Source organism: Sceloporus occidentalis, unplaced genomic scaffold (genome assembly GCF_023333645.1).
Source record: "Sceloporus occidentalis isolate IW3139 unplaced genomic scaffold, rSceOcc1.0.p SCAF_9, whole genome shotgun sequence".
Lineage (NCBI taxonomy): Eukaryota > Metazoa > Chordata > Lepidosauria > Squamata > Phrynosomatidae > Sceloporus > Sceloporus occidentalis.
In genome coordinates this window covers 24,776,418-24,796,968 of record NW_028316989.1, presented here as the reverse complement: position 1 = coordinate 24,796,968, position 20,551 = coordinate 24,776,418, and the positions used below count along the sequence as shown (strand labels likewise).

The 20,551-nt window shown below is 43.8% G+C and overlaps 2 protein-coding genes across 6 annotated transcripts in view; one reads left to right on the top strand and one right to left on the bottom strand.

The window, feature by feature from the left end:
• Positions 1 to 1,372: 1,372 nt before the first annotated feature.
• Positions 1,373 to 19,753, top strand: LOC149307037 (cryptochrome-1-like). 3 transcript variants are annotated; one of them, XM_089537812.1, is made up of 12 exons: positions 1,373 to 1,422; positions 2,638 to 2,891; positions 4,034 to 4,228; positions 4,341 to 4,459; positions 6,450 to 6,604; positions 8,475 to 8,615; positions 8,971 to 9,138; positions 10,492 to 10,632; positions 12,008 to 12,159; positions 12,628 to 12,860; positions 13,711 to 13,913; positions 14,944 to 15,258. In XM_089537812.1, exons 2-11 carry the CDS (start codon positions 2,677 to 2,679, stop codon positions 13,782 to 13,784), a joined length of 1,593 nt encoding a protein of 530 aa, XP_089393938.1. In that variant the 5' UTR covers positions 1,373 to 1,422; positions 2,638 to 2,676; the 3' UTR covers positions 13,785 to 13,913; positions 14,944 to 15,258. The 3 variants fall into 3 exon arrangements, with proteins under 3 accessions (XP_089393938.1, XP_089393937.1, XP_089393936.1); XM_089537811.1 differs by lacking the exons at positions 1,373 to 1,422; positions 13,711 to 13,913 and adding exons at positions 2,229 to 2,352; positions 17,745 to 19,753 and having other exon boundaries at positions 14,944 to 15,094; XM_089537810.1 differs by lacking the exons at positions 1,373 to 1,422; positions 13,711 to 13,913 and adding an exon at positions 2,229 to 2,352.
• Positions 9,507 to 20,551, bottom strand: part of FOXRED1 (FAD dependent oxidoreductase domain containing 1) — a 34,397-nt gene continuing 23,352 nt past the window's right edge. The window contains exons 12-13 of one of the 3 annotated variants that reach the window (XR_016282298.1): positions 16,504 to 16,703; positions 9,507 to 10,604 (exon numbers count right to left, since the gene is read on the bottom strand). The gene's annotated coding sequence lies outside the window, so the exon portion shown is untranslated. Of the gene's footprint in view, positions 10,605 to 14,811; positions 16,704 to 20,551 lie in introns of those variants that run through there. The other 2 variants (XR_016282299.1, XM_089537813.1) reach the window with 2 other exon arrangements.

The following is a 20,551-nucleotide window of genomic DNA, read 5'->3' as shown; positions in this document are numbered from 1 at the left end:
CGCCGCCGCCGCCGGCCACGAGCCTCCTCTCTCTGGCTCTGGCTCTCCGGCCTGGAGCCCTCCTCCTTCCCTGGCTTGCTTCTTCCCTCCCTTTCCCCTGGCGCTCCTCCTGCTTCCTTCCCTCAAACGGAGCACAGCACCCACATTCGGCCCAGAGACCAGCCGCAATCAGAGAGAAAGGGGAGGCCGCTCCGGGGCCAGCCCTCCTTTGCCGGCAGCACTTTACCCCGGACCAGAAATCGATCCTTCCGCTTTCGGATGATGAGCCACGTTCCGGGGATTGGCCCTGGTCTGGATCGGTTCTCGTAAAAATCGGCGCCAGTGAGAACTTCCCACTTTTAAACCGGTTTAGGAAGCAGGGTCTTTAGCTGGAAGGCCGGCCTGAATAAACTGCTCCACACTTTGGTTGTCAATCACAAATCGTGATAAATAAATGACTATAAACCCAATAAACAGAATTGTGTTTTTAATGGAGGGGTCGTGTGTGTGCCATAGTGTTTCTATGGGGGCATATAGGGGCATATGTGCAAATATAGGTGGCTCCTGCCGCTGAGTTTTACCTTTCTTTTAAAAAAATCTTCAGTGTCTTTTGGATCAGAAACATCGAGATGCAGCAGCTAACAAGGCCAATGCGATCCTAGGCTGCATCAACAGAAGAATAGAGTCTAGATCAAGGGAAGTCATAGCCCCTCTCTATTCTGCTTTGGTCAGGCCCCACCTGGAATATTGCGTCCAGTTCTGGGCAAAACAATTCAAAAAGGACATTGAGAAACTGGAGCCTTGTGTCCAAAGCAGAGCGACTAAAACCATGAAGCCCTCTGAGGAAGGACTCAGGGAATTGCTGGGGATGTTCATCCTGGAGAAAAGAAAGTTAAGAGGGGATATGAGAGCCCTGTTTAAATACTAGAAGGGATGCCATATTGGGGAGGAAACAAGCTTGTTTTCTGCTGCTCCAGAGAACAGGACCCAATGGAGCAATGGATGCAAGCTCCAGGAAAAGAGATTCCAGCTCATCATTAGGAGGGACTTCCTGAGAGTAAGGGCTTCTTCCTCTGAGTGTAGGGGGTCTCCCTCCTTGGAGGCTGCCTTCAAGCAGAGGCTGGAGGGCCATCTGTCGATGGAGATGCCCAGAAGGGGCTTGGACTGGATCAGGGCCCTTTTGGGGGCCTCTTCCAACTCTATGATTCTGATTCTAAAGTGGTATTAAAGCGGAGTATCTCTGCAGCGCAGATGGCGCTCCGAAGGCGGGACTCCGTGGAAGAGGAGGAGGGACTGAGGCAAGGCCTTCCCTCCTTGGCTGAGACTAGGCCTCCTCTAGTCTTTACGCAACGGGCGCCTCCTTTGGCCCAAGCGCCGCCGAGTCAGGGAGGGAGGGAGGGAGGGCCGCGGCCGGGGCTCCTCCGAAGTCAGCCTGGCTGCCAGGTAAGGGCCCTTCTGGCCGCCTCCTCCTGGAGGGTCGGCAGCCTGCTGCAGTCCGGCCCAGGGCTTCTCCTTGGGGGGAATGGCGGCGGAGTGGCTTGGTGCTCCAAAGGCCGGGAAGCGGGCCTTGCCTAGTCCTTCCTGAGGGGCAGGCAGCGCAGTGCCTTTGCTGCGGAAGGGCCTCCGAGGAGGAGAAGAAGTGTGCCCTTCAGAGCCCTCAGACGCCTCCAGGCCGACCTCTCTCTCTCCTCATGCTCTTCCTTTCAGGGGGACCCTCGGCATCCCCCAGCATCCCCTGGGGATACAAACCCAGTGGATGATGCCCAAGTCCCGTGGTTCAATGCAGTGGTGCAACAAAATGGTGCCTCTTATATAAAGTGGCGAAATCAAGGCTTGCCTTTCCATATCTTGGTATTTCCAAGCCATGGGTATTGAACCCATTGATAAGAACCTAGAGACAGAAGGCCGGCTGCCCTCCTTTAGGCCTAACCATGTCTCATCAATGTCCTTGTTGCCATGATCGTCAGAGAAAGGTTTCTTCAGGGAGAGCATTTGGCCCCAAACACCTCACTTCAGCCCCCACTCTTCTTTCTGCTGCTTTATTTTACTTTGTGCCTGAGAGGTTGTTGTTGTTGTTGTTGTTGTTGTAAAGGTGGGGGCATCCAGAAAAAGGCCTCCTGCTCCTGGTTCAACTACCCATTTTGCCATTTTATATAAGAGACACCATTTTGCTGCACCGTTGCATCCACTGGTTTTGTATCCCCAGGGGATCCTGGAACCCAATCCCAGGGGAGCCAAGGGTCCACTCTCTTCAAAATCCAATTTCTCCTACCAATTTGAATAAGATTGAGTGCAAGGCGGTCTATGTGCCATCTGCCCCTTGTTTGTTTTCACATAGAGACTACTGAATCTCTCAGCTTACCGCAAAATAAGGTATCAAAGTGACACATCTTCCTTAAAAACAAAGCAAGGACCAGACTGAGCCGTGCCACTCGGATCAGGACCTTTGGGGGCTGAGAGGTTTTATGCCCCTCCACTTGTAAAAGCGAATCCACTCCGATGGACACAACTCAAATCTGAATGAATATAGGCAGACAGTCTACACAGTGTAGTTTTATTCCAAGTGCTGCTGCCTAAGAAAGATGCATTTGAGGGAGGGAAAAAGGAATAGGACCTTACTGCCTCCGATTACTAGACCTTTTTTCCCTATCTGGACAGATCTTCCAATACAAAGGGAAGGTCGTTGTCGTTCCCAGGATGGCGCATGTCTCAGTCCACTGGTTCCGCAAGGCTCTTCGCCTCCACGACAATCCCGCTCTGCTGGCGGCCATGAAGGACTGCGCTGAGCTCTATCCGGTCTTCATCCTGGACCCCTGGTTCCCCAAGAATATGCGGGTCAGCCTCAATCGCTGGAGGTTTCTACTTGAATCACTCAGAGATTTGGATGAAAGCCTTAAAAAACTGAATTCCAGGCAAGTGCCGCCGTGTAGCTAGGATTTTAGGAAGGGGGGGTCCAGACTAAGTGCCACCATTATAATGGGGCTTGGGTGTGGTGGCGCAGCAGCACACACCATTCATTTTTCTAATGGAAGGGGGGTCTGGACCCCAAGATCCCCCCCTTGGCTACGTCCCTGGTGGCTCCCTCCCTTTTAGGGAGAAAGGCGGAATAGAAATACAATAAAACAAAAACATAAATAGTTCATCTGGTCTTGAGACTTGAATTGATTTAGATTAACCGGGTGTTGCTGTACTACCTCCTTACTACTACTACTACTACTAATAATAATAATAATAAAATTTATTTCTATTTCCTGCCTCTCCCTACGGATCGAGGCAGGATTACAGCAATCGTCAAATTACAACAATAAAACATCTCAAATACATGGCATGAAATACATCACTATCAATACAATATAATACTATACAGTTGGTCAGCTCTCCATGAAAGCATGCAGTAAGATATATTACAGCAGGTTTGGTGGATAGGCTCGCCAGAAGAGATCTGTCTTTTCACCATCTTCTCCACCCTCCTATTTCCTTCTTCCTTTTGCTGCAGACATAATCAAAAAAGCCCTTTTTTATTGTTCTTAACCTTTCTAGCAAGCCTGAGCTCATTCTGCGCTTTAGCTTTTCTAACCATACCCCTTTTACCCTACCCTAGACCTTTACCCTACACATGCTTGCTATTTGTTTGAATTCCTCTTTGGTGATTTCCCCCATTTTCCATTTCTTATACTTGTCCCTTTTAAAACATAGCTCACTTGATAGTTCCTTAGTCATCCATCCTGGTTTCTTGAGACACCTCCCGTTTTTTCTCCTCATTGGAACTCTGATTTCATCATTTACATTTTGGAGCCAAGGGCTCCAAGGTCCACTCAGCCTTGCATCCTTCCTTCCGTGGGTCGCTAAAATGAGTGCCCAGCTTGTTGGGGGCAGTTAGCTTACACATTGTAAACCGTTTAGGGAGCGCTTAAGTACTTGCTAGTGCTACTTTGCTGTTGCTATTGCTTTTCTAAACTACTCTGTTTTGACCTAAGAACCAGGTCTAATCTTCAGTGCTTTCTTATTCTCCTGTCCTGTATCATGATACTCAAATGTGGTGATGTTTCCTCAGGCTGTTCATAGTTCGTGGTCGCCCTGAAGATGTATTGACAGAACTTTTTAAGACATGGAAGGTGACACGACTTGCATTTGAAGTAGACACAGAACCCTATGCAAGACAACGAGATGCAGAGATTGTGAGATTGGCAGCTGAACATGGTGTCCAGGTCGTTCAGAAAGTATCCCACACTTTGTATGACACTGAAAGGTGAGTTAGTGAGCAAGGGGCATGTCAATTAGTCGACTTTCATGAAGGAGAACTTTAATTGGATTCTCATTATTGGAGTTTTCTGACAAATTACCATCTCTGTTTTCTTCAGAATAATTGTTGAGAACAACGGGAAAGCACCTCTGACTTACACACGGCTGCAGACGCTCTTGGTTTCGCTGGGCCCTCCAAAACAACCAGTTCCACCTCCTAGTCTAGAAAACATGGAGGGTAAGTATAGGCGAACAGAGCTTAGCTAACATGCGAAACCAACAGGGATGTTTGGCATTGGTATGCTGAAAGAGATTGAATCAGCTGGCTTAAACCTCTCCAGCCCCAAAGAGTCTTCTGGGAGAGTTGGGGTAAGGCTGTTTGGTTTGTTTGGCCTTAGTGGAGGCTTGCTTATGTGTGCATGACGGAGTGTTGGGTCTGATTGTGTAGGTGCGGTGTGATTGTGTTCTCATTAGCATTTTATTGTTCTATGGTGTGTAGCTCCGTCTCCTTTCTGAGCAGGGTTTCTGCTCAGAGGACAGAAGTCAGAGACTTGATGGAGAGAGGAGCTAGCAGCCACTAGCTCTCTGTATAATGTAGCTGCAATCCCAGTCCCTGTAGCTGGACAAACAGGGCTAACAGGTGAGACCAACAGGGTTGTTGGTTTTTGGTGTGTGTTCTTCTGGCGTGGATGTTAGTAGGAGTTTTGAGGGGGAGATCCTCAGTTCTGTTGACTGCAGCAACTCATTCACTGTTCATATTTTATAGTCTTAAGTAGGCACTGAAATATGGACAGCGAAGGAGTTGCTGCAGTCACCTGCACCAGCTGTGGCATGTTGGCATTCCTATCAAAGGATGTGAGTAGCTACACCTACAGCAAGTGCCAGTTGCAGTTCTCCAGTTGGAAGAGACAGGCTGGCAACCTGACAAGAGTTGAGGAGGACAGGTTGTATATCTGTAACTGTAGTTTGAGTGGTCATCTGTGAACTCATACAACTGGGTTACCTTGCATCTGCGCAGAACCTCTTTGGTGTGTTCCTCAATGTTCTAAATAGAATTGTGGCAGTAGCCCCGCCAGCCTCCAATAGTCCTATATAAGGGGCTTTCTGCTGAAACCATCAGTTCCATAGGACGCTGATGAAGCCATCCACGGGAAGCAGCATGACACGACGAGGGGAGGATGGGCAAGGCTGTATGAATTCACAGATGGCCGTTAGAAGAACTAGTGCTTGGTGGATTCTAGGCAGCCATGCACAATTATGCTGCAACTTGACTGTGGCAGGAAACAGTCTGGCACAGCTCTTCATTCTGCCAGTGCCTCGCTCTGGAAATCCTTTGGTGGAATGTGTGTGGCACCCTTAACATGATTTGAAGATTTCCCTTTAAGCAATATTGCCCATTTGTCCGTTTCAGCAAGTTCATTCATCTTTGTGTATTTCACAATCTCACTTTGTCATCATCTTTCTTCCAGGTGATTGAAAATAATCTGAAAATGGCAGTACAGATGGAATTTGATTATTTTATTGGTTTCTTCCTTCTGTTTTTTTTTTGAAAGCTGCTTATGATTCGAAGGACTTAATTTCATAGAAACGTTAATCTATGTCTATAACTTAATGAATACACTTCACATCTAAAATGATCAGTAAAACATGTGGGTAAACGCAGTATTTACATAAGCCCAGAATAGCACAGGATATGCAGAGAGTTTAAGACAATCTGATATTCAGAATTACCTTAAATACAGTGTTCTGATTTTAGAGATAAAAAATAGCATATTGGGGTACATTCCCCCTCCATCTACCAAGTCAGTTCTTCATTGTCTAAATCCCACCTTCTTCCAATCCCTTTTTCTTCTTTGTGTTTTCGCTGCTTACTCCATCAACATAATTCTTCTCCTCACAGTCCCTGTTTCTTCTTTTCCCTTTCTAGGTCAGAGAGTGAACTATCAGTTTCACATCACCAATTAGATTTGGCTCTGTGATGATATCAGTGAAAAGTCACATTTTATAGGGGAGAAACTTTTGTTGAGGGGAAAAAAGGTCAAAAGCTATCTGTTTCAAAATAGCCAAAAATGCTAGCAAAACATTGTGCATTTTAGTCAGCATTATTTGAGAAATTGATTAAAGTTCTTTTATTGAGCCATGGTGGATTAGGGAGATGAACGTAGCTAAAGGGGACTAAAACCAACAGAGCCTAGAGTTTCAAGATGATAGAGACACTTTCTGCCTAGGTTGCTATACTCCTGTCAAAGAGGATCATGACACTGAATATGGCATCCCTTCTTATGAGGAACTGGGACAGGACCCTAAAATGGTCGGCCCGCACCTTTACCCAGGAGGAGAATCGGAGGCACTTGCTCGCCTGGACTTACATATGAAGAGAACGGTACAGTGAATGAAATATCTATTCTGTTTGCCCAAGAGATCCTTTATTATCTGGTGATGTAACATTTCCAGAAATTCAGAACAGCAAGGAGAAAGGTTTTCCCGGGCAATTGGGGGCAGAGAAGGGAAAACTGAAATTTTTGAAAGTATTGTAAAATTTGCAGTATAACAGAACTATATTTATTGCTTTAGCAACATAAAAGCCTCCATTCATAGTATAACGTATACAGTTGTACTATTTTGCATGTTTGTGAAATTTAAAAGCATGGAAGCTTTAGTTTTATACAGGCAAAATTGCCTGTAACCTCTCCTATATTAAAGGAAGGGCTGCACACTCCACCACCTGAGAAGTAGAAGGAAAAATGAATCTATAGATGTGTAATAAAATAAGGGATGCTGCTGTATAGACTCTCCTATAAGTCAACCTCATGTATAAGTTGAGGGAGGTTTTGGAGCAAAACTATGAATTTTGATATGACCAGGTATAATAAGTCAAGGATAAAACTTAGGGGCAATTAACAAAGTATCTAAAAAATGAAGCAAAGGAAAACAATGCCAAAGAACTTTAAAAATCCCAGCAGGCAAAACTGTTTGTGCTCATATTAAAGGCTGGATGGATAAGAGAGCAGTGGGGGGGCCAGTGCTTATAGAAATTCATAGAGGCTTGGTACAGACCACTGCTTTGCGGCAGCCTGGGGCCGAACTTAGGGCTCAGGAGAGTGGAGTGTCCGCATGCTCCATGCTCTCCTGGCGCCATTTTGGGCACATGCACGTCCACATGCCCCACGCGACTATGACGTGCCTTGTGCACATTGTCCAAATGGGGTACCGTTCCAGGATGCTAATGGCGCCTTGGCAGCAGCGTGGAAAGGAGCTGCTTTTTGCAGCTCCTTTTTGTAGCAGATCCGGGGCAGAAAGGGGCAGTGTCTCACCATCCCTTCCTGCCCGTCTGTATCCCTTATATCTTCACCTCATTTATCCCCCACCCCACCATAAGACAAAATGGTTTTAAACTGTCCTACAGTCATATGATTCCGACAGTGAAACAAGGAACAAATTTTGAAAAGCAATAAAACAAGGGCTATTTATATTAAGTCCTCCAGATGTTCTAGACATCAACTCCGAGAACTAGACAACATGGTTGTGATAGTTCCAGTAATAAACTAGAGCTCATGTGGCCAACTTGTGGCATTTCAATACTGTTGTGCTGAAACCATTTTGATATGACCTTACCTTACTACAATAGTTAGGGCTGATGGCATCTGCAGTTGTCCACTGTTCTCTTAAGAGGCGAGAACAGGGTGGGCCCAGTTTGACCAGTGGCCCCCTTTGTGGCCACTGAAGATCCCTGCCGATTCCTCAAAGCCCCCCCCCCCGCTTTAAAATGTTTTCTTGTAATTTGAAGTATTTGTGCCCCCAAACCATGCCAAAAAGGAAAAAGAAAAGAAGTCCTAAAGATGCGAAAACATGAAGAAATGCCCCCGCCACATCAGCAATCCAGAGCCCTGCACTACTCCTAAATACCTGTTCTCCTATGCAGCCTCTCTTAAAATAGTGATGGGAAGAGATGTCAAAACCCCTGACTCTTGCCATTTTGAGATGGACTATGAGGTCTTGCTGAACGGGGGAAGAGGGTCTGAGGTAGAAATTGGCCCGTAAACCCAACACAGTTGTCCACCCCTGGCCTAGAAATTAGTAAGCAACGCTAGCTTTCATTGTCTAGGACTGAAATTCCACAATGTGAGGGTGATTTCAAAATATTGCCTGCTAATCTTAGAAGGTGATGGAGTGCCTCAAGTTGGATGATGCCATCTGGGAAAAGCTGGATTGTAAATGTCACAGGCTTACTACGTCTTCTTTTAACATTGCAGTCATGGACATGTAACTTCAAGAAGCCTGAAACACACTGCAATTCCTTGGCTCCCAGCACCACAGTGCTCAGCCCCTACCTCAAGTTTGGGTGCCTTTCTGTACGGACATTTTGGTGGAAACTGACTGAAGTCTACCATGGGGTAAGAAGGGAATTTTTTTCACTTCTACAGTTGTTGCATTAAACACACAATGTTGTCTGTTTTCATGCCCCCCCCCCAAAAAAAAAAACAAAACCCTTGGAGATGGCAGTACCAGTCTGAGCCAACAAGGAGTTATGATAGAAACTGGTAACTGCCCCACATCTGGCAAATTCATCTCTAACACTGCCCACATAAGCCAATGTAGTTAAGAGTTACTGTGACATTATACTGAATCAGATATCCTTCAAGGCAGATTGTAAAAGCTACCTGGAATGGTCATGGACTGGCATACAGGTTATTTAATTCTACAAATGCTACTTTCTAGAGTTTAAATGGCAGCTTTCCACTTCTCTAGAGGAAACACACGGACCCCCCAGTCTCTTTACATGGGCAGCTTCTCTGGCGAGAGTTTTTCTACACGGCAGGAGCGGGGATCCCCAACTTTGACAAAATGGAAGGCAATCCAGTTTGTGTGCAAGTGGATTGGGATGATAACCAGGAGTATCTCAATGCATGGCGTGAGGTAGGTTGCCCTTTGCAACATGAAAGAAACACTAAACATCGATAAATACTGGCCTAGCAATTCCCTTTCTTTCCAACAGGACAAACATATTAATTGTTACTGTGCAGTAAATAATCTCTAGCACCAAAATCCAAAGAATATACTTTACTTCCTATAGCTCAATAATAGTGGTTTGAAAGCTGGACATGATGTTGCAGATCAGGGTTCGAATCTCAGCTCAGCCATGTAAGCCCACTGGGTGACCTTGGGCAAGTCACATTCTTTCAGCCTCAGAAGATGGCAGCCGCAAACTCCCTCTGCAGAAACTTGCCAAAAAAAACCATGATAGGGTCACCATAAGTCCGAAATAATTTGAAGGAACACAAGAACAAGAACGCAAAGGACTCCAAGTTTGACTCCCAGCAGAAAAGGCTGAGAAAGGCCTGAAACAGACAGGCCAAAACTGCCAGCTTCGGGCCATATTGGGGGAATGATGCATGCCCCAAACGCAGCTGGAAGCCATGCTGAGCACACTCCAATCAAGAAGAGCTGGCACAAAAAGGAGCGGTGAAAAGCCACTCCTTGCCAACAGCCAGGTTGAGGACTGTGGTGGCAGCCCAGATCGGGGCCCAGAACATGCAGCGATTGAGGCAGGAGCGGCTTCTGGACGCCCCTTTTGCTCCATTGGCATGAGGCCAAAGACTCCTGTGAAATCTTAAAGTACCACTGCAAGTGAGAAATTTATAGCTGTTATCCATGACTACTGTATCCACAGTGAACCAGGATTTCTTCAAATACCATTTGCTCCCACAGAAACATGGTTTTGTACCCTTTCTATTTATTAAAATATATATCTCACCCTATTCCATTGGATCTGTAGGCATCTTACAACTACTGTATACAACTTAAAATCCAATATCAGGAAGCATTGTATGATCTGAACCTGACCGCCACAAAAGATGAAGAGTTCAGGAAGCCTCTTCTAGTAATTCTGTCATTTGCTCCTGTGGCATGGTGAACATAGAGACACTAGACTTGGAGCACTTATGCTTTTAGATTTCAGCAACGCTGGCTGTCGGATGCAGAGACTTCTAGTCCAAAAAAAGTAATGTTCTCAAGCTCTCGTGCATTTGCTTAAGAAATCTTTTAAGACTTAAGAACCTATTTCCCCAAGCAATCTCTTGTCACTCCTGTTCGTATACTGAGAATATACATGAACACTTTTCTCTGTAAACAAATGAGACTTTTTAATATTTTAAAATTACAACAGATTCCTCATTTTGTAGTTTGCTATGCTAGGTCTTGCCTAACCAACTTGAAGTTGTAAATTAAAACCATAATCACCCCCAGCTTTAACTCTCTTCTTGCTGGCAGGGTCGGACTGGTTACCCTTTTATAGATGCTATCATGACGCAGCTGCGCACAGAAGGCTGGATCCATCATTTGGCACGGCATGCTGTGGCTTGCTTTCTGACCCGTGGAGACCTCTGGATATCATGGGAAGAAGGGCAAAAGGTAAAGGCACGTTGGAGGCTGTCATGCAAGCTCTAGAATTCAGAAATATGTCTGACTAGAAAAAGGCAATGTAGAGCAGAGGCGGGGGGGGGGGGGGGCGCTATGGAGGGATGGGGTCATACTGGCACTACCAGCATGACTAGAAGTGTTGTCACATCACTTATGTACACCTGTAGTATTTGCATTTGTCCAGTTTTGGGGTCCAGAAGTTTCAGGGGCTGCACAATAGGACTCCATGGGCCACCATTTACCCACCCTAGGACAGATTATTGTCTCGTGGCCTTGCTATGCATATAAGCCTAGATTTCATTGCAAACGGATCCACTGTGTCCCCCTTCCCACTACTTTAAGCTGTCTCAGCTGTCTCAGTACTATAATGTCTCAGTACTGTAATGATTTCAGGAGAGGTGGCTACCTGGGTTAAGGAAGTGGTCAGTCCTGGAAAGGAGCAGGAGGATGAAACCTCCCCCCTCCCATGCCCCTTTCCAAGGCGGATAGCTGCCTTAATTCAGGACCTTCAATATGAAGGAGGGGAATCAGATTTTGAGAAATGGTGACTCAAGAAGTAAATATATACATTTTCATTAAGATTTAGTATGGAAGGGGAACAAGTAAAGGAATGAGGTGGGCAAAAAACATGTGATGTAATATACAAATGAGCCAATGGGGAGATGTTTGGGTTAAAGAATTAAAATATCTATAGAAAATAGCTATGAAATGATGTTTAAGTGGTACCTGGCCCCCAGATAAATTGCTCACATCATGTTACTCCCATCTGTCTTGCAACGGAGGCATTGTGAAGCTACTACTCCCTTCTCCAGCCCACTTCCAACTGGCTATGCTCACTGGGACATCTACCGATCACCAGAGAGAGCCAGTGTGCTGCTGTCGTTTGAGTGTTGGACTCTCTATGACTCTGGAGCTCAGGGTCTGATCCCTTCTTGGCCATAGAAATCCACTGGGTAAACCTTTGATGAGTCACACCTGATGTCCAGAAAACTCTGTGATATATTCACTTTAGGGTCACCATAAGTCAGCAATGACTTGAAGGCACACAACAACAAAGAGCCCAGTTGAGAAAGCCTGTACTAGGAACAAGGTGGGTGTTCAGGCTGGGTTGTCCCCTTACATTGTGGCATAAGAACTGAGGGGCAGCGTGGCCGAGCAGTTTGAGTGTTGAACAAGGCCAAGGTTCAATCCTGGCTTGGATATGGCCTCAGGGGATGGCAATGGCAAGCCTCCTCTGAAGAAACCTGCCAATAAAACTATATGATAGGTTCACCTAGCTAAGTTGGAAATTACTTGAGAGCACACAACAATGAGTACAATGTACTCTCCCTCAAAAGTGGCCATTTCCCACACTGTTGCATTTCAGGTCTTTGAAGAACTGTTGCTGGATGCTGACTGGTCCCTGAACGCTGGCAATTGGCAATGGCTTTCTGCGAGTGCCTTTTTCCACCAATTCTTCCGAGTCTATTCACCAGTTGCATTTGGCAAAAAGACTGACAAAAGTGGAGAGTTTATAAAGTAAGTGTAACACTCGGGAGTTTCACTGGCATTTGAGCAAGTGTTAAGGTCTCTCTGTAGCTATCATTAAGGAAGCGCTACATGAGGTTGGCAACAGGGCCAAGTGGATCTTGTCTTAAGGGACATTGAGCTTATGAGAAACAATCTGGATCTAGTAATGAATAACTGAAAATGATTCTACTTTTTGTTAGAATATTTTTAGCCTGCTGCACATCAAAAAGTCCCAGTTCAGAGAAAATATTATCAAAGTCTAGGCTAACTTGATCCCTGGGATTCAGACCTGCTAGCCTTCACAGATGCCATCTGCCAGTATTTAAAATGGCAAAGGAATATTCAGCTGGGTAAATGCAGATCTACGTTCCTCAAGAGTGCATTAGTTTTTAACCGATCTAGGATGAGTCTGCCAGTGTGGTATTTCCTTCAGTCTCAAATTGTATGCTTTACATCAAATTTCTTTTCCTTGCACAGGAAGTACCTCCCCTTCCTGCGGAAGTTCCCAAGTGACTACATTTACGAACCTTGGAAAGCACCACGGAGCCTGCAGGAGAATGCAGGCTGCATCATTGGCAAAGACTACCCCAAGCCCATTGTTGTGCATGAGGAAGTGTGCAAGAGGAATCTTGAACGGATGAAGGCAGCATATGCACGGCGGTCACCAAATCTGACTGCTCAGGCCAAGAAGGAAGTCAGTCCGAAGAAAGGTGAAGTGGCATCTTCCACACTAGAGCGCCCTTCTGAATTACGATGGTCAGCTTGTGTCCAGAAGGACACAAGACCCAGCACTAACAATGCTGCTGCACAGCCTTCTCAAAATAAGGCTCAGAAAAGTCAAATTTTAAACACTGATCAAGGATGATTCAGATTTCTAAAAACTATCATACATATTTCTTTCCTCCTTTAAAAGCAGTTGGTGGGTATATTTGTGTGTCCCAAAGAAGTTACTTTTAATGTGGGAAAACAGGAAGATTTTGTTTCCCCATGTCAATTGGAGTGACTATGCAGAACATAGTGTATAGAACAGCCAAAAGCAGCAGCTAGTGTAGAAGAGACTTAAAAATGCCATCTTGGAGCATGGCATTATGTAGCCATCTGTGCCTGGGGGAGACAGAATAAACCCCCACTCCATCCAGAAACACAGCAGAGTTGTCAACTCCTAGCAGAGGTTAGAGAGGAGGCGGTGGCAGCAAGCCAGGGCAATCAGTCATGCAGACATATAGCAGCAGACTGTTGCAGAGATAGCTGCAAACCTTTAAATTAAGTTTCTTCTGTCATTCAGAGATCTTCCTTATTGCACAGGTGTATGCTAGGTCTATACTGAGAACTATTGAACTCTTGGTCTCTGCTCTTACAAAGGTACAGCTGGAAAGCTTTTGTAGTGTGTTAGGAAAGACAGCTGAAGGCCGGTCATCAGGAGTTACTTGTTGGAAGTGAACAGACATCAACACTTGATTCTTTAGTAATTAGAGGTACAGAGGGAACTTTCTGAAGTGCATGCCTTGCCTTTTCTCTCCATGTTCTGTAATTCAAGCCTTTTCTACTTCTTACCTGCAGAGTCACTTCTTATCTCCCCTTTCTCTCTAAAAGTCAGTGTTCGTGTTTTGCAACCCTTTAAGAAGCAGCCATGAGGTTTCTACTTCATGGCCCCTCACACATGTCCACGAGTAACCATTAGGTATTCTTCTACTGAACTACAGGCAACTTTCTTTTGACTATCTACTTTCCTATTTTTAGATGGATGTGTTTGCAATCATAAAGTAAGTTTGGTTTTTTAACCTTACTAGAATATCCTGCTAATTTTAACCTGCTTTATACCAGTAGCTCATGTTGCAATGGAGCATGCTGCATTCTGTTTAGTATGCCATATATACTCAACTATAAGTTGACCTCATGTATAAGTCAACGACAGGTTTTGGGGTCAAAATTATGGAATTTGATATGACCTGTGGATAACTGAAGGACAAAACTTAGATGCATGTAACAAAAGATGTAAAGGACATGCTGAAGAACTCACAAAAACTGTGTTCACCCCAAAGGCTGGATGGATGAGGAGGGAACTATAGTAAATCATGGCTATGTCATCATGTGTGGGAGACGCCAGCAGGTGCGGGCAAGGCTAAGAATATGCACATGTGTCAGAAAGAATGAAAAGGCAAAGAAAAGAAAATGGCAACTACATTAGCAGTGATAGCATTTAAATTTAATGTGATAAATTTGCCTGAGTTTAACCCAGAAAAGCTGACAAACAAATTCAAATCTCTTATTGAAATCCTTCAAAGCACCAAAAAGCTGCCACTGCCATCATGTTCCTGCCCAGGCATTCAAAAGGGCCAAAAGCAGTGCCTTGGAGGAGAGAGTCAGTGCATCTTTTAGGTGCTCTCACCTTTCGCCACACAACGCTGAGAAGCAGGCGGTTCCTTTTTAGTTGAAAGTTAAAATATAGTACTGACATTAACCCCAGATAAATCACCCCAGGTTTTTGGGCGTCAATTTTTTGTTTAACATTTCTAAACTTATACGAGTGTATACAGTATATACCATTATTTTCTATATCACTGTGAGCCCATTTTGCAAACTTCTGGATCTGAACTTGCAAGAAATGTGGTTGTACAATTGGGCTCAAGCTATGAACTCAACTAAAGAAGAGATCTCACGTAAAAAAAATGCATGTAATTTGTAAAATAAAAAGTAGCCCTTTTCTGAGAAGACAGTTATAAGTGTAATAATAAGTCAGTCTGTATACAGTCAGTAGCACCACAAATGCTGAATGTGTTTTTCTCATTTTAGGTGTCAATCGGAAGTGTTCAGGAGCTCCCTTAAAAGCTAAAGTGCCAACAAAGAAACTAAAAAGATGAAGCGGCTGAAAGCTGTAGCCAGTGGCATAAAGATAACAGCTACAGAAAATACATACTACAGCAAATGCAAGAGATCAAATCCAGTTGAGTACTTCTGTGCCAGCATTCCTGGCTGTAGGTCTCTGTCTGGGGAGTGGGCCAAGGGATACAACAGTTTCGGTGACATGCTTATTTTCCATAGTCAATGCTCCCCTTTTTAAAAGATGAGTAGATGTCTTTTAATATATCTTTCTACCTTTCTCCAGAACACTATCTGTGATGGTTATTTTATATACTTCAGGACTTCAGCTCTTTGTTTTTTTGACCTCCCTTCTGAGCATGTGAATAGCAGTTAGGCTTAAGAATGACAGCAGTGTGAAATCAAAGGCTTTCATGGCTGGCATCCATAGTTTTTTGTGGGTTTTTCGGGCTAAAAACCTCCCACAAAAACCTACTAACAGCAGTGTGTTTGTAGTTTTTTTTTAATGCTGTGACAAATATGAAAAATACTGCTTTCCATCTTATGCACATATTTCTTACTTTCGCCCTAATCAAATTTTTTGAAATCTAGAAAGGTAAGAGTAAGATAAAGATGCATACCACAATCACCAGCCTTTGTCCATGAGCCTTTTCAAAACCTTCAGCTTTGAAACATCTACTGTTGTTACCTTTTCAAGTTTGTAGTATTACTGTTGGAGTTAACAAGATTATCCTCCATCGGTTTAAAAACAGTATTTAGTTTTATGTCTGCCTTATAATTAAAAAGATAAAACTGCAGGATAACAAACCATATTTGAGTTTTGTATTAGCATTCACAGAAGTTTAAAGAGCTGCTGTGCCCAGAATGCTTCTATCCCATGCACTTTTCAGTGTATGTAATATGCTGCCTGTTGTGTTCCTTCCACCTGGATTTTAAGCAAGTGGTTACCACATGACTGCACAGAAAAAAGAAAGCTTTGTGCAGGGATTCACACTCCTCACAGATCCTTCTTTTGCCTGGCTTAATTGATCAGAGATTGGATGTCCACCTGTTTAGTCCTTTAGCAGCGGATTCCTATGCTTGTGCAGAGAGGAAAGGGATGGACTGCTCTGCATTTGTGGAGTCCTCCCAACTTGGATTCTATGGCTTCCTCCTCTCTTACAGGGTTAGGCAGAGCTTTGTAATTAAACCAGGCATCTAAAGGAAGATCATCTTGCCCTTCTTGCCTCCAGGTGTTTTCTTTTCTTTTTCTCATTTTTACAATGTTGCTGTAAATAATGACTACAAAAGCAAAGGAAAAATATAAAAAAATGTCTTCTTCAAGATACATTTCGGAGGGGAAAATCTCAGGGAGAATCCTTGATAAAGTTTCCAGTCTCATCGCAGCCAGTAAACAGTGTCAAACAATTAGATGTAGCAGAAAGCCAAAGAGTCCATTATAGCTAAAAAATCCAGCAGCAAGAGACCACGTTGGACACTGACCTTTTGGGGGGAAAAACCCACCACTATGTTTCCATGCTGAAATGTATGTACCAAAGCTTTTGACTCCTTAAATTCAAAGTAAATCAGTGCTTTGTTATGGTAAGGTTTTGCCAATTCAATTGTGGATGTTCCTGAGTTCCTGAGGACTCGACATGAATCCGTCTTCCATACCTTTGTACCACGTCAGGTTAATCCAGGACTGGAACTGGTTGCTATGAAGTCAGATGGAAAGGAAAGGGGGCATCTTCTTCCTACAAGGAAGTCAATCAATCATTCATTATACAATCCTTAACTGCTCAGACTTTGACTGTCTGGCACCTTTCCCCCAAGAACATATACAGTTATGGTATCCATACAACCCATAGCTTATATGTACTACAAAATTCACAAAAGAAGAGTGTAACGAGATAGAATCTATTGCTGGAATTAGGTATACATAACACAGTAGTATATACCTAACATACATCAGCATGCTGCATGGTTTGTGCATTGTGTTTGGTCTCCCGAAGACCAGGGTTCAATCCCTGCTTGGCCATGACCCATGGGCTAACCTTGGGCAAGTCACTCTCTCTCAGGCCCAGAGGAAGGCAACCCTCGTCCAGAGAGCCCAGGAGGGTCCTGCTGCAAGAGGCCTTCCAGCACTTGCACAAGTCCTGTCCTGCCTAAACAAGGGCCTGGGTTTCCTCATGATTGTTTTTGTTGCGTTGGGTTTTTTATGGCTTATGTTTTTAACAGGTTTTAATTTTTTGGAAATTACTAACGCTTTAACTATGTTTTTTATCTGTCATAAGCTGCCTTGAGTCCCAGGCTGAGAAAAAACCCAGGATAGAAACAAACAAACAAAAACAATAATTCGCCTTGGGAATTGCCATAAGTCATAAATGACTTGAAAGCACAACAGTAATTTTCTCTCTCTAGGTCCAAAGGACAAAAACAGAATTATTTTGCCTTCCAGATGTTCTTAAAGTGCAGCTGCCACCAACCTTAGCCCACATAGCTAAGGTTGTGGAATGCTGGGAGCTGCAGTCCAATATCTGCAATGCTGGACGATTCTCACCCTTTCTCCGATGTACGCATTCATCAAAGACGTTTACAGTAACTTATGACAGAAACTGAACCTAATCTTAACTTTACGTAATTCAAGAGAAAAAGTAGTCTGAAACACTTGTAATTAGTGGCAACATTTATATGTACTATTTATCATTTAAGCATTCTGACATGTAGTTATAATATATAGCTATATATATAGTAATATGATTTAATATGTAATTATTATTTTTATGTTTCTATAGTTTTTTGCTAGAATAGAATCATAGCGTTGGAAGAGACCCCAAGAAGGGCCCTGGTCCAGTCCAAGCCCCTTCCACTGCCATGCAGGAACTCTCAATCAAAGCATCCCCATCGACACATGGCCATCCAGCCTCTGCTTAAAGACCTCCAAGGAAGGAGACTCCACCAAAATCTCAGAGGAAGGAATGTGTTCCAATGTCAAACAGCTCTTACTGTCAAGAAGTTCTTCCTGATATTGAGGTGGAATCTCTTTTCCTGGAGCTTGCATCCATTGTTCTGGGTCCTGTTCTCTGGAGCAGCAGAAAACAAGCTTGCTCCCTCCTCAATATGACATCCCTTCAAATATTTAAACAGGGCTCTCATATCACCTCTTAACCTTCTCTTCTCCAGGCTAAACATCCCCAGCTCCCTAAGTCCTTCCTCATAGGGCTTCATGGTTTCCAGACCCTTCACCATTTTGGTCACCCTCCTTTGGACACATGGCTCCAGTTTCTCAATGTCCTTTGTGAATTATGGGGCCCAGAACTACACAGAATGTGGTATTTAGAAGAGTAATACTAAAATAAGTATGTTAAACTGATACATGAGTTGGAAGCCTTTTAGTTTTATGTTTATACACAATATAGCTTTCACAATGTGATGGGATGGGGTGATTATCGAATACTATATAGTTTTGGGTTTTGTTTTGTCTTGTGCCATGGGTTTTTCCTCTTTCCCCTCTTTTTTTCTCCTTCCTGTTTAAGTATTTTTAAACAATTTTATTTCACAATTGTTAACGGTTAAGTCATTGTTAAATATACTTTGCTATTAAAACCTAATAAATCCATATTAAAAAATAAACATTCTGACATGTTCCCACTGGTATTAGATTATATAAAAGTACCTACAGTATTCATGGGGTTTGGTTTCAGACCCCCCCCCCCAGGGATACCAGAGAACATGGAAACTCAAGCCAGTATTTGAAATGCAACATTACCTGTGATGGACTAAACAGGTACAGACATGGTGCCAGGGCAGGTGTGGAAGCAAGGCCTGGGCACCAAGCACACCTTCTTCTTGCTTTGGCTGCCCTTGGAAAAGTGGAAGTGGCGACTGGGAGGGCAGCAGCAAGTCTTGAGCATCAGGTACATCTTGCCCGTTTCTCGATGGGAGCGCACTGGCCACTGCTTCTGCTTTCTGAACAAAATGAGCAGAATGGCTGCAGCCAGAGGAGGAGGAGGAATGCTTGCCTGGCGCCCAGGCCTTGCCACCACAGCCCCCTCGGTTGCCCTGGGACTGCTTCCCGACCTGGCTGCAGTGAGTTGCAGGTAAAATGGATAGGTAAATGTTTCTTCCTTTCAATTTGTCATGAATCCCTTTCATTCATCCATTTATTCATTTAGGGATTCATGCCATAAGGGTTTTAGGTTTAGGGTTTTATTTGGGTTAATGTAGATTAAGTTTATAGTTGGTTTAAATGTTAGATTTAATATGGGCTATTACAAAGGGCTAGGAAGAGGCAGAGTGGCTGTTAAAGAATGCTCTTGTTTGTTAAGACTGGAATGTGGGGGAGGCTTGGTCTTCAAAGACTGGCCTCTGTGATGGGAGGGGGAACATAGCTACGTGGGGTTATGATGTTCTGTTTCTTATATTGTTGTATGAGCTCATTTTTATGTTGGGGATGATGGAGTTTTGTATTAAAGTTAAACATATATGCTGTTAAGTTTGAATATTCATTAAACCTGTTGTGACTCTAAGATCTGTCACTCAAGGCCACAGGTGCATTAGAAAGGATAAGGTGCCTAAGAACATACTGTAATTGTTTTGAAGAGCTTGCCAGAATTGTCGACGGGAGGACATCCCTTTGCGCAAATGAGATGTCCAATGAATTTGTTTTATTGGCCAACGGGGTGGGGTTACTTTATGAGGTTATAAAAACAATTTGTTTATGCTTTCCCTCATTCCTGACAAAAAAGTCACTTCTGTTGCATGTGTCTTCTTCTTCTTCAATAAAAGCTCTTCCTTTTTCATAGTACTGCCTTTTGTGTTGCAAGAGGGGCTGCAATTGGGAGCCTGACACAATCTGTGGTTGCTCAAATCCACAGATACTGAACCTGCAGATACTGAGGGCCAACAATAACAATACGTGATGTGCCGTATTTATATTCAAACTGATACATATTCATAAAACTGTATTGAATCATTCTGGTGTCTGATTTATACTGCCATAGGAGCTGATGAATCAAAATTTCAATTGTACTGATGTTTTCCGCCTTTACCATTAACATTGATAAAACAATGTTCTGATCACTACAAAAAATGATCACTGCTACAATCCCATATCACCCCCTTGGAAGCCTTTACAAAGGCTATTAAGACGGATCTCTTCCAGCAGGCCTTTCCGGACTAGGCTAGATCCATGGGACTGCCTCCTCCTTCCGGGTCGACATCCAACATCGCAACCTGAGAGACATCCTCTCCTCCAGAAGAACACTCATTTCATGTGCCAATCTGCCCACAATTTTAGTGTATTCGCATTGGAATGTTTTAAATTTTTTGCTGTTTAATCTTTTTTATGGGTTGATTAACTTTTTTTTATTGAGAGGGAAGGTTGGGTTTTGGAGGTTTTTAATTTTATTTTTTAATTGTATGATGCTGTAATTTTATATTGTTGTAATTTGCTTTGATTCCATTGCAAAAAAGTGGAATATAAATAAATAAATAATGGTGGTATCCTGACGGGCGCAGTGTCAGCCTGGATACGCCCTTTACAGACGCCCCGCAATCCTAGCATGTAACCGCGGCATTGTGATGGCGGCGCCTGTCTACG

Bases quoted from the DNA above. Each gene is read 5' to 3' on its own strand.
- LOC149307037 (XM_089537811.1), top strand. From the start codon at position 2,284: ATGTGCCATCTGCCCCTTGTTTGTTTTCACATAGAGACTACTGAATCT. The intron at 9,139-10,491 runs GTAGGTTGCCCT...TCTTGCTGGCAG, and splicing joins ATCTCAATGCATGGCGTGAG to GGTCGGACTGGTTACCCTTT. The intron at 10,633-12,007 runs GTAAAGGCACGT...GTTGCATTTCAG, and splicing joins CATGGGAAGAAGGGCAAAAG to GTCTTTGAAGAACTGTTGCT.